The sequence below is a fragment of the Channa argus genome, chromosome 1 (genome assembly GCF_033026475.1).
Source record: "Channa argus isolate prfri chromosome 1, Channa argus male v1.0, whole genome shotgun sequence".
Lineage (NCBI taxonomy): Eukaryota > Metazoa > Chordata > Actinopteri > Anabantiformes > Channidae > Channa > Channa argus.
The window spans coordinates 36549316-36568055 of NC_090197.1; the positions used below are offsets into that span (position 1 = coordinate 36549316).

The following is an 18740-nucleotide window of genomic DNA, read 5'->3' on the forward strand; positions in this document are numbered from 1 at the left end:
ATGTGTTTTAATAATGTTTAATTTCTCTGTCTGTCACTGCAATGAACCTGAGTGGAGCAGAAGACAAAATGTGTTCCATCAGTTCCTCCCCCCTTCCAACCACTGGATTTGAAAGTTATATGTGGCCTCAAGTAGAGAGAGGAGTTCATAACATGACTGATCCAACTAATTTTTCTGGTAAAGACTCGAGAAAACATGTTGCAGTTACTTGCACAGACGGAGTGAGAGGGATTTAGAAACATTCTTCTCACATGAGTATGTTGGTACTTCTCCAGTTGTTCCAGCTGCCTCCCTGATGCTGACGTAGGCTCTGTCCCATTGTTGCACTGGATCTAATACGTGAACATTGTCGGTGTCACACTTCATTACTGATGTCATATTTTGGACGTCGTAATAGCTGGAGTTGTTCGGCTGCGTAAGTTAATCATGCTCGTGTTGGGATCGGGAGTTTCCTGTCACGGATACTCTGTAAATGCTCGGCTCGGAAACCTCAGACCAGAGCCAGGGTTGACAGCGGGAGCAACAACAGGAAATGGAGAGACTAGTGCTCTGATTATTAAGGAAGCTGGGAGTGATCTAAGGCCAAAATTGAATTTGCTGCCCGACACTTCAGCCAAGTGCAGGTCAACTTTCATCTCCGCTGACGGACTTTTGGGCTCCCAAGCAGGATCGTGCATATCTCTGTCTGACTTTTTGTCTTTCAGTACTTTTGCTTCTCATTATGAAGAGACTGAATGCCAGTCAAAGCAATTCAGGCTTTATCTTCCTTACACTGTTTTCCAGTATAAAGACATACTGGAGCAAGTTGCCTTCCTCCGGTAATCTGACTTCAGGTTTATGCTGGAAGTGACAGAACAGAGCTTTCATATTAATAACTCTGTGGTGCCAGGGTACACTTCAGACATTTTTATAAAAGCTTTTTGTCCAAGCTGTGGCGTAAAACCAGATGAACACAAAAAGTAAAGCGTTTTTGATGATCTTAGCAATACTGTTGTGATTTGAATCCAAATTCTTTTGCCATTTTTAATCAATGTATTTAGTTCTGACTCCCACACCAGTACTCTGAGGCTTTTACACCAATAAATGTTTGCATAACCTTTGCTACTGCTGATTCTTTGTGGTGCTTTGGTACTACTGTGTTTATTTGTTTTTTACAGAACTTAACAAGAACCGGAGGAAGCTATTTGAGCCACCTATCAGGTCCTCCTTTCTGGAAGGGGGAGCAAGTGGCCGCCTCTCTCGTCAGTTTCATGCAGACATGGCCAGTGTTAGCGGGCGATGGTAGGTTCCCCCCAGTGCTCCAGGCCACCCCAGAGCCTCTGTGATGGAGACCAACATCCAGTGTCTTTTTGTGCCTCAGCAGCCCAGATTTCAGTGGGTGTTTTTTCTGTCTGAGCTGAATTATGACTGTTATAATGTGCCATACAGTATAAAACAGAAACAAACTTGTATATCTAAAAGCCATAGTTTTACCTGAAGTGCCAATAAGAAGAAAGGGAATTGTCAGATATATGAAGTTAAGTGTTCACTCCTTATAGAGCCATTCAGTCTATCTTGAGCATTTATATATGAAGGTTGTTATAGTTCTGAAGAAGGGTATTGTCCAGCTTTTTTTAATTTTTTTTTTTTTTTTTTTGTATATGGTGGTGTTGTTCAAAGAAACGGGCAGAATGATTAGTAAAATCATTTTACACATTGATACCACCTGCATTTGTGTTATGCTGTTGTATCAGTGACATGCACTTTATAAAACTAGACTTTTTGCCTGTGGGAGACTAAATCCTTAGATTGAAATAATGTAACTATGCATTTTTTATTGACTAAAAGCACGGATGCATTTTGTACCAAACTAAATGTAAGCACTTAGCCAGTGAGATTAGGACACCACCAAATCACGTGCATAATACGCCAGCACAGCAGAGTGGTGACTTCATCAACGTTAACACCAAAGGGAAGATCATAGTGGCCTTTGACCTGTAGCTGCCTTCAGGGTTTTGAGGTCAGTGTTTGTGTCAGTGTTTGTGTCCTTTCTGTGTATTTCTAGACAAAACCAAAAAAAATTCAAATATTTTGTATTCCTTATGCATTATGATTTTATTTTTAGTTTTTATTACCATTTTAGGGGAACGGGTGGGATGTTTAACGTAATCAGTTTACATATGTATTTTTTTATACATTCATGAATGAGTTTGTATGATTTTGTAATTAGAATATTAGTAGCTTTTACTTTTTTTCTGCCCCTCAATCTGTGGAGCCATAATATGGCTGTGCCATTGGACAGCAGCGGAGACGCGAGGCAGTATTGCTTGGCTTTGTAGGCCTCTCTCTGATTGTGTCAGCAGGCATCTTTCTGTGTTTTTTTTCCTGTTTAGTGTGTGGCCCTTGTCTCATCTGTTATTAATCAGTGTAGGCCTGGTTGCAGCCCCTATTGTGTGCCTAAAAAGCTTTGCAGTGCACTGTTGCATGTGTCCGGAGCATGAGTTGTTAAGTTAAAACTTTGTGCTTTTGTCTTCCTATTCGCTGGCTGTCCCATTTAAAACAAGAAAGATCTGGAATGTTCTAGTATCAGTCCTATAAATCTAACATTTAGGAAACCTGGCTAAGCAGTTTTAAATGAAGTAACAGGGTTGCGCATGCAGTGTTTATCGTTACAGCTTGTGTTTGCTCTGGTGTCCTGTATTGTATTCGGCCATATTTTGAAAAAGAAAATATGCTTTTCCAGCCAGTCCCTGATACCACTTCAGTCATCCCTAAGGAAATTGTTGGAATTGGAAAACTGAAGGGGTTTTTCAGTGATGTTTGTACAGTTTATCTGAGGATTTAGCCTACAAGCCAACCAATGAACATTTTGTATCAAGTACAATTAAGTGCGTCTTTGTAGATTTGAAAGTAATTATTTGCGGTACAATAAGTATAAAAATTATCACTGCTGAGTGCAGCATTAACAGCTGTCCTAGAACCCCAGGAGCATGCCGAACATTCGTCACTTCTCTTCAATGCATATTAAATTCCCTTCAGGGTGATTTGTTGCTTGCCATGTTCACTTTTAACCACTTTCCTCTCTCCCTTGCATCTGATTTGAGCCATTCTTAATGTGGTTGTCAAGTTAATAACTGTACTAACTAATAATCTGACATGGTTGCTGATGCCAACCAGCTAATTATGTTTATTTCCTTTAAAGTCTTAAGGGACCTGTGTTGCATATCACTCCTTCCCTCTCTTATGTCTGTCTCCTTACTTGTTGACTGTCCAATAGAGGCAAAACTTAAAAAAAAAAAAAAACAAAAAAAAAACAATACATGTAAAAAGAAATGCTAAAACAAATGAGAGCAAACCTAGGGCCAGTTCGCCCCCACTTATCATGGTACTACATTGAAACTGTTGAGCACTGATTGTCCCAGTGCTGTGACTCATGTTCCTGCCTAGCAGGCATTTGTTTTCATCTTACACCTTGTTCGGATGCGTTTGCTCGGAGGGCAGTAGAGGTTTTTGCCTTTTTCAAGTGAATGTTAAAAAAAAAATATATTGATGCATGTTGTTGCAGATTTAATGCAGATCAGTGAAGGGACTCATTAAGTCAAAACGTTTACTGCCAGCTTGTCTAGTCTTTGCCCTCAGAAGTATTATTTTCCAATTAGGTCTTTGATTTGATGTTTTAGTTATATTGTTGTTCCCAAAGGGATTTATTTGAAGGAGTCTTTGTACTGCAAATGGTACATTTATACTAAATGTAAACCACTAAGGAAATGATGTATTACATAACTTTTGTACAACTTTTTCATATTTTATTACCATCTTTTGTGTGAGAAAGGTACAAGAAAAATTTGTGTATAAACATTGCTATGTGGCCAAAGCTCTGTTCACTGTGGCATCTGTTGATGCTATTATTATAACAGTATTGTAGTACAGATATAAACACAAGTTTTTGGTGAGACTGTCAAGCAGGCAAAAAATGTTTGTTCAAACATTCAAATTATATTATGAAGGTAATAAATGTATATAAACAAAATTCAATTTTTTGGTTTTGGTTTGTGCAGGTTGAGAAGCTACCCAGTCACATGCCATGTTGTTACTGTGCTATGTACCGTACATGAGGCCTAATCCGCAGAGCCAGGATCTGCTTAATCCCTCAGAATGAATCTGTTGTGACTCTGGCAGAAGCAATACATAACTGTAATGGACAAGAACAAATTCAATTTAAGCTCAGTCTCGAGTCTGGAGTTTTTTAAGTTGCTGCCCATCTCACATATACACTAACCTACTAGACCATCAAAGAACTAGAAAATATTTTTGAGAATTTAGTTTGTTTTTTTTCCCTTGTTCTACTATTTATCCATCATTACCTAGTTGTTATGTAACCTAGTATGTCTGTTAATTGCCACAGAGTTAAGAATTTTAAATGTTTCATTTAGATCACATCGCATTGACGGTCTGCATTGTGTAACTTGGATGTGGCACATCTGCAGTAGGCCAGAACAATGTCTCCTATTTAATAACAACAGTTGAGCAAAATTAGAAAATGACTGAAGAACAAAAATATGAATATTTATGCCATTGTTTTCCAAAAGGAAATAATGTACCCGACCTTGTGTGCAGTTTTAATAAAAGCCTCAAGGGGGCAATATCGCCACTTATAACAAAACATCAAGTAAACCATGAGTAAAGATTACTCAGCAACAAATCTTTTCCTGTTCACGAATTATTTAACTATATCTATATATTTACAGCTGGCTTGTTTTTAGGATGTAACATGTTTTGGGGGAGGGGGGAAATTTACATATGAGTATGAACTATGTTTTTGAAATGGTTATTAGGTGTGTGTGTGTGACACACTAAATATAGATTAATTAATTGGTTAGCTTTATATTTAGCCAGAGGTAAGGAAGGCGTGACGAAGAGTGAAAGAGGCAGGACCCCTGATCCAGGGTTGAGCCCTTTACTGAAAGCAGGTGGCGATGTTCTGTGGCAGCTTGTGACTCACTCATTTTCTCCTCCCTTGTCATTATTTTCCACAGGAGCTTCACGAGGTAAAGCACACAAATATGACTTCTTGTTTATGTAACACCACAACACTGAATGCGATGTCAATGCTAGTATGATATCCTGAGGAGCTCGGGGGTAATGTGTAGGAAGGATGTTAAGAAAGCACTGAAAATGGTATCTGCTGCCAAGTCCTGATATGATAAATAAATCAGAGCTATAATGTAAAGTTTATTCTCAATTTAATTTATTTTAATTTTAATCATCCACAGAAAGCACTTTAAGTTAAAATAGAGCGAGTTTACATAGGATCACAGTTTCACACACATCAAGCATAATAGTTCAAGAGAGGCTAATAAATGGTGATTGTCAAGTCTGTCACTTTGGGCAATTATGTGGGTGACACAGCTGGCAATCATTCTTAGTGCCTAGCATGACTAATTTAAATTATAGATTCTATTGTGAGAGACATGGAAAATGAAAGATGGTTAAATTGCAGAGAAAAGAAGCGATTGGGCTGTTTATCACTAACCAGCCATGCATGTATTAAGCATCCTGGCAGCCTCCCCACTTGACCAGCAGAGTCCACAGCATCACATATTGTTCTCATGGGCAGCTTGCCTCTGCAGGAAACGTGTAAATGAGGAGAGCTGTGACTTGGTTGCCTCCTCACAATGCGTGGCTTTTGTCCAGCAGACACTATGCTCACATATCTGGTAAGTCTGGTCCATTGTGTCTATATTTTTTACCTGTTGTGTTTTGTTTTGGGTTTTTTTTTTTTTTATGCAACATGACACAAATCATACTAAGACAGAAATCATTCCAACTTTTGTGTCATATCTGCAGTTCTGAATGAATTCAGTGATGTGTGAGATGCCTAATAAATATTGAAACTGAAAACTCTAACAATTTTAGCCCTTTGGCTTTCTGGCTATTTGTTCTCACATGTCAATTTTACTTTCATAGCACTTTTCATACACAATAGCACTTCAAGATGCTTTAGGAGCTTAAAAGCAAATTCATCACTTATAAAATGATATCAAAGCAAAATAAAAGCCAAAATCACTGGGCTTCACTACCTGCACCACAATGACACCCTTTGTTTTCAGAGCCATGAATCAGAAGAGGGGAAAAACTCCACCTCCCTAAACGAAACTTAATGGCAAAAAAAATGAAAGAAATAAAGTCTGAAGACTTTTCAGTGTCAGGCCCCCAATTTATTTGACAGCTGTTTTGGTTTTTGCCCCACAGGCATGTTTTCTTTGAAGAGAAAATGTTGACCCAGCGACAAACGATGCTTAGTTCAAGCAGGAACACCATTTTCATACTTTTCTGTCTTGTTTTGCTTTTTTCCTTTTAGTTCAATCTGCTGTTTGAGACCATTTACACAATCCAGCCAATCTGTGCTTCGACTGCCGTCAGAATGAACCTGCTCACCTCTTTATGGGCTGTTGACAGATGTCATTTCAGTGTGTGCGACTGCTGCAACCAATGTCCACCTCCAGTTTTCATTAGCGCCGGACAAAAAGTGTCACGGGTTTGAAGTCCATCTATGAGATCCCCAGGTAACTGCCACCAGGTCTCATCCACCCACATATGTCTAGACTCTATCGACACCTAACCTTCGGCAGCTAATTCTCATATTATGCACACTCTATCAATGACACTGTTTATTATTATCTTGCACGTGTTTTTAATTAGTTTCTCCCCATTAAAATGTGTGGGCTTACACTTAAATTTCATTATGGAGACATCTCATTTGTGAAAAGCTCAGACACTGGTATTTAACGTGAAGACCCAGTGACACACATGACTATTATCAGTCAAACTGAATTTAGGCTAAAGCCAGAGCTCACTCTGCAAATCAATGATAAGCTTCATTTACTTCCCTCCAACAAATGTTTGTGATTACAAAGTCACACACACACACACACACACTGGACCCTGGGGACTTGGTATTGTTTTCTGCTAATCTAAAATAGTGTTGGCCTGTGCTCTAGATACTGGCTCATGACTGACCTCATGGATGAGAAGTGATGTGTAGTAACCTCAGGGTGTGATTGTGTTAGAGATGGAAGAAGTCATAAAAAGCAAGTGGTAAATATAGTCAGTGATATGTGGATTTGGATCACCCCCCTTTTTTCATCTTTCCATAATTTTCCAACCTGTTTGGAACATTTTCTCCTGCTCTTACTGCCCCTCTCTCCCTGCTATTTCTCCATCTGCACTGTGTGTTCACGTGACCTGTGGGCTGAAAGAGTGAGCAAATCAGAGTGGACTGCCAATACAGAGCACACTATGTTGTATAGTGTGCACACACTGAGACCGCAGAGCCAGATCAATAGTAGACATTTAGAATAAAAAGGGGGAATAAAGAAATGGAGGCAGGATATTGTACAAGGGGAAGTGGTTATAAAGAGGGGGGGAAAGGTAGAAGAGGTGATGAGGAAAAGATGAAGGGTGTGTGTAAAGGAGGGGAAGGGGATGAGCTTGGCTTGAGTGTGTGTTTCATGGGACAAAGTGTCTCTCTCTGTTGTCTTCCTGCAGCTCTGCTGGAAACACTGACACTAACACGGGATGACTCTCGCTTTAGGGGATAACGGTGGGTGGAGAAAGGGATGCCAAGAAGCACAAATGGAGGTAGGATGGGAAGGAACCCTCTAGAGTCAGTCAGACATGTCTTCCACCTTGTCTCCCATACCATATAAGCAGGTGGAAAGGGGAGGATGAGAAGGTGATACAGAAAAATGCTGATGGAAAATGTAATGATGAGCTTTTTTAATTTTTGTCTAATTCAATCTTGTTCGTTATGTCTCTTGATGAGCTTACTCATAAGTTAATGGAATTATAGTGGAAACAGTCATTCAAACAGATGCTGCGTTAATCTGTGGATGTCCCTTAGTGATCAGGCCAGCATAGACAACAGGGGCAAGACATGCTTTTATCACAAACGTATACAAGCACATTTCCATATAGAATTTCCCTGCACTAGAAATGCGCACTAAAAATAACTTGTTTTTCAAATTAGACATCATTTCATCTGTTGACACCGACACTGGCAGCATCTTCTCGTCAGACACAGATGGCTCTGTGTTTGCAGGGAGTCATCAGCATGCTGACCTTCACTTTTAATGAGTTCTCTTTCCCAGGCAGGAAATTTAAGCCAGATGCAGCGTTGCCTTCATGAAATGTGGAATATATTCAGGCCCTTCAGTGGTGCTTCTAATATATTTCCACTGAATACGAATGCGGCTGTGATTATAAGCTTAACTGGAGTTTAATTCGCCTGCCCGCCATAACCCCATGTTTTAATCCGCCAGTGTGCATCACTATGCTAAAGCGAAAAAATAAAATTAGAGAAAAATAGTTTGCAACATGCCCCCCTCCCCCCAATCTGCTTCGGCTTTACAGCTTCAGAGGTGATGATGATGCTGTGACTGCACTGCATAGGGCTCACACGTCTTCCCTCTTCCTTCGCACTGCAGCCTTTAGTGGCAGTTACCCGTCTCTCATTTTTGAACAGCGTGACTCAGGAGCCCTCATGGGCGCAGCTGCAGAATCTGCTGAAAGGCCACACGCACACTGTCGCCTCTCCTCCGGGCGCCGTCTAACACTGAGAGGGAGACACAAACAAATAAAAAGTGACACCACCTGACTCTGATGCTCCCCCTGTGGAGAATGGAGAAGAGATGAGACTCCTTCAGGAAAAATAAGAATAAAACTGACTTCATGGTGATCTGACTTATTTCTGCTTGGACAAATGGTGTGCTGTAAGAGGCGTCTGGAGCCTTCTGTGTGTTTAGCCGCGGCTTATCCCTTGCACTTGACCTTTTATGTCTTGGCAATTCTGTTTCTGTGGGCCACAGATAAATAGGGTGTAGTAAGCTGAGGGAGATAATCACAAGCACACACCCACAGCCCAACATAAAATATGGTTTTCTGGCTATGAACTGACAGGGTTCGACATTTTATTGTGTGTCATTATGTCTACAAAGGAAGAGGGGTCGTCCATAAGGCAGAGAAGCAGAGGTAAGGCTGATCATTTATTATGTTGTGCATCATAACAGACTCGTCGCCCAGCTCATTATTGTGTGGTCCACTTGCACCTGCGCACCTGCCGGAGAAAGCGGCTCCTCGCCAAATAAGCACATGTGAGAGACCCTTGTTGGGAAGACGTTGACCGTGAAATAGGAAAGGAAAGAAGTGTGTCTTTGCACGGTTTAAATGGAGACCTAAAGCGGAGGGGAACACCGGACTAATCTGGTTGCATAACAGCCCATTGAATTTGCAAAACGCCTCTGCACTAATCCGCCGAACTATTCATGTTTAACTGTCCCGCGACGGACTGACACGCAGGGAACACGCGCGCGCGCACACTTGTGGCTTTGAAGACGCAAACGCGCTTGCAGGCGCGAGGAGCGCACGGGACACGAGAAACACACGCAGTGGGCATCATTGAGGTTTACATACTTTCATCTCCGCAGAAGCTGCAATGCCTCACGTTGCAAACCCGAACTGGCGGCTCGTGGTCCTCGCGCCCGTGACGACGCAGCTGACGCGCCAGTAGCCGCACCGCCCAGGAGACCGAGAGGGGAGAGCTGGGAGCGAGGGACTGACTGGAAATCACTCTCCTTCTATTCTCCTTGCTTGACGACCGCGTGTTGAAGCCCGCTGTTGCACAAGTCTCCTGGTCGATATTTGAGGAGCGACAGCAACCCGACAATAGCATCGTCATCCGCACTTTTCTGCAGTGATGGAGGTACCAGGCTTGGCGCACAGCATCACCAGTCCGTTAAGTCCCTGTGAGGGGATGATTAAGGAGCTGAGCTTGGACGCCATACAGTTATGTGAACGAGATGGTAAGGGGCGGCTTGTCTGACATTTGCGCATAATACCGGTGCATTGGGGCTTTTTTGGGGGGGGTTAGTATCTAGAGCCACTGCAGCGCATGCAGCCTGTCACTGTTGATTTATTTATTTATTTTTACCGTATTGTGTGTTTGACGCGTCGCTCCGCCGGTTCCTTGTATGAATGGAGGGTGCGCTCGTGCGTGCCTGGAATAGTTAAATATATTTACGTCGGCAACAAGGTTGTGCTTAATCAAAAGACAACGGTCTAGAAATGGATAATCCTGCAACCTGAGCCAATGAAGGAAAAAAGAAAAGAAAACGTTAAGCAGTGATTGTCTTTATTTCAGCACCACAGACGTGGACAGAGGCCGGGACGCCAACCCCGCCTATAACCGCTGCTTCTGGTCCTTTTCTCAGGAAGCTGTCTTAATTGATTTATTAGCGCGTGGTGCGCGACAGCCTATACATTTTATGAATGATGTTTTTTTTTTGTTTTGTTTTTTTAATGATGTATCTCAGCCTTAACCTACACTAAACTCTACCGGTGCCTTTTAATGTATAATTCAAGTCATCCAGCTGCCTTCTTGGGGTTGTCTGTGGCTGACTCTACAAATTCAAAAGTTTTCTGGATATTTTCCATCAAATACTGAGTTGATATAAATTTGATCACAACTGAGAAGGCATCTAAAAGCTAGATGTACAATGTCAAAATGGATAAGCGGTGTGTGTGTGTGTGTGTGTGTGTGTGTGTGTGTGTGTGTGTGTGTATAGCAGGACTAACCCTGATAGAAATTTAGGGAAAAAAGCAAGTCATCATCAGGAGAGAACGGGAGGCTCAAAAATGGCTGCACCCACGTGTGTGTGTGTGTGTGTGTGTGTGTGTGTGTGTGTGTGTCTACACACCCATCGCTGCAATTAAACACCATTGAGTCCACATCTGAGACAAGGCTCATGGTTACAGAGATCCCCTTTTAATTAAGACTGTAAGATTAATTCACCTTCCTAATGAAACCAGATCACACATTTTATAGCCGAATGCATTTTAATGAGTTTTTTTTCTCTTTAGCCATATGAGATTTTGTTGATCTGTAGTTGGATTGCCCAGTTAGGACATGTATGAAGTCAGTAGTGTGGCTTTATTGAAGCTCCCTAGGACCCCCAGCATATGATCACAGTGCGGTCGTTGTACCACACTGCTGCTCCTTATACTGTATTACAACAGGATGCAGTTTGGATCCTCTTAGTGCTCTGCTGGCGTGATTCTAAAGCTGTAATTTTAATAATGGTGTAGGCTGAAGCTTTCTAACAGAGGCTATTGCAGGTTTACTGGGGTGCTTTTTTTATTAGTTAAAAAGTCTAGTATTTACAGCACAACAGCCACTTTCCTATTTGTCAAGTAGATCACCCAGTGTAAATAGTGTCTCTGTGTCCTTGAGACACCCACATACTGTGTTTATGGAGCAACACAGTCACAATGTCTACCTTCTGTGCAGATCTTGCAGAACAATTGCTGGTTGTCATATAGCAGAGATTCTTTGCTACTTAATATAATTCGTGTACTGTAGTTTACTTGAAAGACTTGTGCCTTATATTATCATTGTACAGTTTTAGTATCATCACTCTACACTGCATCCAATGCCATTATAATCTGTTCTTATTGTGTAGTATTATGTACACAAATTCAGCGGATGTGTTTTAAACAGCCTGATCAATAAGATCTGGTTTTGGCAGCGTGAAATGCAACTTAGTCAAGCTTGAGACCTTAATTTCTTTTGAGAATGATTTATATTGTGGATTGGATTTTTGTGTCCCTGTCATTTTGACCATTCCTTAAATCTTTAATAATTTTTCCCTTGATCTCCACAAATACTGTTTTGTTTGCACTCACCCTGCCACACCCCATGCAAAAGACTGCATAGACTTTCAGCTTTCTTGGAAATTGATTGATTTAATATCCTATGATCATGTTCATTTCACTTCCACATAGCTTTCTAAATTTATCCCAAGTCCATTAATATTTAATTGCCAGTATAAGAGGCTTATGTTCCTATGCTGACCCAGCAAATGGAAAAGCATGTAGCTTCAGTAAGCCTACTGTCTGTGGGAAAGAGCTCTTACACATATATATTGAGGACTGTTTGAGCATTTCAATGCACAAAAAGAAACTCTGCCATACAAGTTGCTTCTGTGTGTCCACTGTGGAGTGTTACAGCTGGACGATTCAGTTCACGGATGGGGCTGCAGCATGGGGGTTAGGAATGTTTTCCTAAGAGTGATGAGTAGTGGGAAAATCTTTGCTGGTGTGCAGCAGTCTGCAGACACGGTTTCCATGATGTTGGATTGAGAAGAAATTTGTCACAAACCTGCAAGGCAGACCCAGGCCACCATTTTGATTTTATAGTCACAGTTAATGCTTAGTTACACGGGGTAATGAAATACACACTACATGTCTCACTACGTCTATGTGTCATGGCCACTGACATAATTAAGTTGATTGTGATGAATGGCTGCCATTTGTGCAACCGAGCACTGTTCCTGCTCTCTGTGAAATCTCTCAGCCTGAAATACTGCTGCTCCAGCTGTGACCTCCCTGGCCTGTTTGTGTGTGTGTGTTTGCAAACAGAAAGATGTAGAAACCGATAGGAAACCATCTGCTAAAGGTGCTTTAACATACGTGAAGTGTGTCAAATTGATGAAAAGTCCCTCAATGTTGAACCTGCCAATTACTAGATGACAGTGGAGTTGTTTTCTCAGTGTAATGCTGCAAGAAACTGCTAACCCCCGCAAAACACAGTGGAGCTGAGAAGCGCCATGAAAACAAGTTTTGCAAGATTAAATAGGTAGTAGAAGATACAATTATACAGGCTGCTTTTAAAATCTCACTATTCTGAATGTGCTCCATTTTGGACCCTAGCAGAGAACGTTTTTGTTCGCCACACTGGTAATGTGTGTCTTAGCTTATTGTATAGGTTGCGACCACATTTGTTGTAGAATATTTATGTTCTGCCTATTTTTCTGTGCCCTGACTTGTCCTCTAACACCACCGCTAAATTGACATTTGTGCCTTTGTTTGTTTGAAATGAAATTGATAGAGGCCTTTCAGTTTGGTTTGTAGCCGGGTGGATGCATGCAGAATGACATTACTATTAGCTTTTACTCTGCTGTGTTTACAGCTATTACCAAAACGATTAGAAATAATTTCTAAATTTTAACATGCTGAACTGAGATCGCAAACATGGTTAAGACTACCTGTTAACGTCAGCATAGCCACATCAGCACGTAGCCTTTGTGAAAAATTTGGATTCAGAGGATCTAGCAATTAGCTCAAAGCGCAGCTGCATGCATGTACATGTCTCGTAGAGTTGCTACCAATGCAAAATATCCCAACATGGTGCAACAGCAAGTCCATCTTATGACATACAGCATCGTCTGAGTAAGCAGAAACATTTTAGCTTGGCCAGTGCTCAGTGTGAGCAGTTGTGTGCCATGACTCTGCTGGCAAGAGATGCTTTTGCATATTATGTAGCCACTAATTCACCAACAACCACAAAATTAAGACCACCATCTTAATTTTGTGGTGTCCAGGGGTCAGCATGGGGAGTCTGGTTCGTGGCTGGCCAGCCCCATATGAGCAACTGAGAACGGTTGTGTTCTAACATTTTTCCCTGTTCACCACAACAGTAAAACCAACAGGTGGATTTAATGTTGTAGCTTACTGATGTATATAGTCACTTGCAACTGACTTGACTGCACTAAATAGTACAGAAAATGTTTTTGAGATTGGTTGTGTTGCGGTATTAATACTTAGGCAATTGTTTTTGGTTTTTTTTTTTGTACTTTAGTATTGCTTTTTCAGGGTTGTACTACTGGTATATAAAGTCCTATACGCACAATCGTTACTGGTACTGCAAAAGAACACAGCCGAAAGATTTCACTGCAGTCTGTTGTTTGGGAATTTAAATTCTATGCAAATGAGGAATGACTCATGTGGCTTTGGACAAGTTTAGAAAAACATTTGTCCTCCCTATTTTGTAAAAAGAGGGCTGGGTCAGTTGTGAAACCTGTAAGTTGGAACACACACTGTAACCCTGATGAACCATTGTTTACTTCAGTCTGAGCGAGATCTTTTTTCCGCTGGCGGCTTTTCTCGCTCCCAGCATGTTCTTTGTCTTATTTGAGCCTTAGCATCAAAAGGAACAAAAGTGTTTTTTTTTTTTTTCAAAGCCCTACAAGTGTTGATGCTCCTGCCCTGTTTGTGTCTGCAGTTAAATTTTCTGCAACTTAAAATGTAGGAGGCTCGTCTGTCTGAGCAAAGTGCCCACTTGCACAGACGGACACTATCAGAATCACCTGCTAGGTTTTTTTTTTCCACACGTAAGATAACTGATATTTCTTAGCAAATTGATTTTCACCTTTAAATAAAGGAACCCCAGTCTCTCACTATGGACACTTTTACCACCAATTACTACAGTACGACTGAGAGAGCAGATTTGCATTGTATGGGCAGACTGAATGGAAATCAAATCACTTTCCTGTCACCAGTAAAGAAAACTAAGAAGTTATTCATTGCATCAAGCCAGGTGTGACTGGAACAAATCCTGTCCTGCCACAGAGAGTCATTAGGATGACCCTGCACATGCTGACAAGATTTCTATTGATCCTACTGCATCCATTGCTATTCCACACTGGCATTTTTAGCTGCACACTGAGTGCACAATAGCTGTGTCTTCTGGCTCCGAAGCTTGAATAGTTGACTCTCATTTTGCTTTATGGTGATCTGGTAAAACTCCACCAGCTTTCACCTGCTGCACAACTTTATATATGGAGCAAATGATATAAGTACATTACAGTACAATGTTCTTCCAATCTGGCTCAACAAAAAGAATATTAGCTGCAGTAGTAACCCAGGTGCAAGTGCAAAAGAGTACGAGTTAGGGTAAAACACTAGCATATAAATTTTAGTCAGGCTAGTTGTGCATCCCATGTGAGACTGTAAAAGGTTTTACTCACTCCCTTAATGCCTGACCTTCATCCTTCTTGGCTTCCGCTTCTTCATCTTTCATGTGCTCTCCAAGTCCCAGCAGATTCATAACAGTGCTTAGCACTGGATCTCACAAAGCTGGTGTATTTACCTGCGGGCAAGGCTACCTCATACACACTGTACTCATTCAGAATCATATACAGTAGTGCCAAATTGTAATTAAGCGTAATTCATAATTTTGTTAACAAATTTGTTAGTATCCTCAATTCAGTTCTCTAGGTTTTTTTGTTAACATTCACGTTTTTAAATTGTCTCACTTTTCTAAACGTACCTAATAGTAAACAGTGGTGCTTGCGGGTTTTGTCAGCATTTCCTTTTGATTTTTGACCGGTAAACTATCCTCCAGAGCCTTCCCACCTTGATAACATCACTTTTAGCTTGACTTAGTTGCTTTAATAGTGTTACGTAGGCAGTATCTGACTGCATTTGGAAAGCTTCGCTGTGTCAGTGTAATGCCTCCATTTGCAGGTTAATTAGCAGAGCATTAGAGTAAGCAGGAGCTTAATCAGCATTCATAAGGAGCTGGGAGGGCAAAGACCTGCATGGGGTCTTCGTTTAGAATTTTAAAAGGAAACAACAGCACTGATATGATCATTTTAAGGAGCAAAGGACAAAGAACATTTCTCTACTTCAGACATGACTAAACAACTGAGTTAGAAGGGGATCTTTTGTTCTTTGTTTATAATGTGTACAGTCATGCAGATTGTCTCACATTGTGAGGATTTGGGATAGAATCAATAATCTGGAAGCATATGTTTTATCATAAATGATGGATGATAATGAATCAGCACAACATGGCTCTCTGATTCCCCAGCATAAAAGATTCATTCGCACAGAGTAGAGGTGCAATATTTCTTATGAAACATGCAGTAATGGCCACATTTAAAACACACTTGCACTGTCTGTTCTTCAGTGCATGTATTGCTCAGCATTTTATGACAAGTCTTAAATTTTAAAAACTACTTTTTAAAAAGCCTTCTGCAATTTTTCACTTCCTCTGGGTATGTTTTATCTTCTCCCGATGCAAATGTCAGAGAATGACAACAGGCCTTTGTCTTTTTTTGTTCAGCAGTCTGCACCATGAAGTCTCAGATGGGACGTTACATCACTGTCTGGTTGGTGCTGACTTTGGTGTTGCTTTTATTTATTTCTTTTTATACATAGTTCTGCACTGTTGTCTCTCTCTGAGCCAAACTTATCAGCTCATTGGGGTTTAAGTATAATGACAAAGGGTTTAAATTGGAACCAGCAGCGTGTTGAGATGTTTTTACATTTCAAAGTGGAGAAGTCTGCATTATAAGCACAATGCAATTATTCCAAGGATGTGCGATGCTTTTTTGCAATTTTACATACTCAGGAATCTCTTCCTCAACTGCCCTTAAAACCTACTTTAAGTCATGTGTTGTATATAAGCACATATGATAAACCCTATGTTTGCCAGCAGTGACTCACTCAAATGTGAAGATTTATAGTGATGTTTGTTTATTACTGAGAATTAAGTGCTCAAGAAAAATTTAATTTCTTCCATCGAGAGCAGGAGCATTGCACAAGCATGAGACAGTAGGGATCTTTCTTGATGATTAGATGATTATTTTGAGTAATCACTTAGTCATGATTAGGAACTACCCAGTGATTAGGACTAAAGTAAGTAGGCCTGATGGTAAAGGCTAACATTTTTCTCCTGTGGATTTTCTGATAAGACTTCAGAAACATTGAATCATGTGGCTATGCTGCCTTTAGGTGTTTGCAATTCTCAAGGGCAAGGTACACATTGGTTGTACAAATTACCTTCTAGTTAGATATTTCCTGAAATGAACCCGTCTACAAATGCTCCATGATAATAGCGTAGTGTGGCGACAGGAGAGTCCACACAGCTCAATTATGCGATTACTCTTTCATCTCCCCCCTTCTCTTAGCTGATGAGCAGAGATGGATGTTCCATGCTCTGCTGCTTCTGCCATTGTATTCCCTCTGTAGAGAGTTCACTCATGCTGTGCCTTACTCCCAAATTCTGCATTATGTTTTACTCTCTCTTGTGTTTGGACCCCAGAGTGTGCACAGTAAACACATTGTTGTCATGCCAAGTGGGTGTCACTGAGCGTGACGCAAAGTCTATATTCATCCTAATTCTACAACGCTCTCATTCAGCTGTGTTTTGACATTTTCATTGGCCTCAGTGTGCACTTTGGGTTGTGCTCATTTGCCTCCAATATTTTAAATGTTAGATTGCAGAGTCATGTGCATTAACAGAAGTGTGGTAGATTGTTATAAATGGCCCCATCTCTGCAAAGAAGAGCGGATTCAATCAGCAGAGTTAGAAATATTTAATGTGTGTGTGTGTGCACTGAGGGACTGATGTTCCATGTTTCCATGGCAACATATATGGTAGTCGGAGACGCAGCCACTTCTTCTGATATGGTTGATATACTGCTGTGAGTGCTGTTTGGGGAATCATTTTGGAGAAAGTGCAGTAGTGTGAAAGGTTTACAGTCAGTAAGGAAGAGAGGAGGGGGTGAAAAGCTAATTCTGAGAGCTTAGTAAAAGCCTTACAGGTGTGTAAAGTACAACTAGTTTCTCAAGTAACAAACAATGATTTCTGATTGTTGTGTTATAACTATTACAACCAAACATTTAAAACTGAAATTGTATTAAATTTAAATAAGCCTTACAAATAAATTCCTACAGCAGCCAGGGGGCCAGGGTCAGCATTGCTACTCTGCCCCATGCACTGTGTTCTTACACCTGTTGATCATGGTGAGCCTTTGTCAACAACCACCATGTTGATTTAATGTTGTGGCTGATTGATGTTTGTTGTTCTATTTGACATTGATGTAAACCATCACATCAACACTGTTCATTGTTTTTTTTTTATTTACACAGGAAGTAAATCTCAGGACGGTAGCATCTCTGAGATGGAGGCGCTCCCTGTTCCTCAGAACATCAAGATCAGCAACATCACCTGTGACTCCTTCAAGATCTGCTGGGACATGGAGCCGCGCAGCAAGGAGCGCATCACACACTACTTCATTGACCTGAACAAGAAGGAGAACAAAAACTCAAACAAGTTCAAACATAAGGTAAAACTTGAATCAGCACAGATACACAAATTTGAAAGTAGCACTAAGGAGAGATGCTATTCAACTAGACGGCCTTTCGTCATGGGCTTAATTAATGGAATTCACTGTATTTCATAATAAGGAAGAAATGTGTTGAGTAAGCAGTATTAAATATGAGACATCATAAGGCCCCTTATGTTACAACGATAACTATCAGCGGATAATCAGGGTAAGGGGACTACAAAGCAGTTGACAAAGAAATTAGAATGGATAAGCCGGTATTTTATGAACCAACCAAGGAGGTTAGTTTAGTTATTTGTTTTATGTAATGTTTGCCTGTGTGTATTGTAATAGTTTATGTAATGTGTGTTTGTGATGTGTCTATGTACTGATGATGTCATTAGTGACACCATATAGCTTTGATAGTTGCCTTTGATGGCTGCCTTTGTAGTTTGCCTTTTAAGTTTGTGACCAAACGTGACACAGTAACTGCAGCAGAGGAATTAACTACAAGGAGGTGTGGACTGCAGCAACAAAGTAGAAAAACTTTCTGAGTTCTGCGAGTCCTGTTAGTTCAGACCTACTATGAGAAACTTGTTTGATGAAACTGCTAGTGAACGTGCTTGTGAGATTACTGAGCTTAAAGTTGTATGTACAAATGATCTGTCATCGGCTAAGTTGAGAAGCAAGTACAATAAATGTTCGATGTTTGTCTAACAACGAACTCCGGTGTGAAGTATGTGCTGAAGCGTCAGGATCATCAGATTCGAGTACGATCACCTCTACAGGTAGCTTTCCAAAGCCATTAAAGTA

At 40.8% G+C, this 18740-nt stretch overlaps 2 protein-coding genes across 8 annotated transcripts in view; both read left to right on the forward strand.

The window, feature by feature from the left end:
- Positions 1-6480, forward strand: part of LOC137133369 (protein bicaudal C homolog 1-like) — a 57292-nt gene extending 50812 nt beyond the window's left edge. For 2 of the 5 annotated variants that reach the window (XM_067516913.1, XM_067516922.1), the window contains exons 21-22: positions 1158-1281; positions 6341-6480. In XM_067516913.1, coding sequence (XP_067373014.1) covers positions 1158-1281; positions 6341-6407 — 191 coding nt within the window. In that variant the 3' untranslated portion in view covers positions 6408-6480. Of the gene's footprint in view, positions 1-1157; positions 4010-6340 lie in introns of those variants that run through there. The other 3 variants (XM_067516943.1, XM_067516931.1, XR_010915233.1) reach the window with 2 other exon arrangements.
- Positions 6406-18740, forward strand: part of phyhiplb (phytanoyl-CoA 2-hydroxylase interacting protein-like b) — a 20752-nt gene continuing 8417 nt past the window's right edge. Inside the window, exons 1-2 of one of the 3 annotated variants that reach the window (XM_067516974.1) lie at positions 6406-6545; positions 17752-17948. In XM_067516974.1, coding sequence (XP_067373075.1) covers positions 6533-6545; positions 17752-17948 — 210 coding nt within the window. In that variant the 5' untranslated portion in view covers positions 6406-6532. Of the gene's footprint in view, positions 6546-8872; positions 9010-9102; positions 9840-17751; positions 17949-18740 lie in introns of those variants that run through there. The other 2 variants (XM_067516966.1, XM_067516956.1) reach the window with 2 other exon arrangements.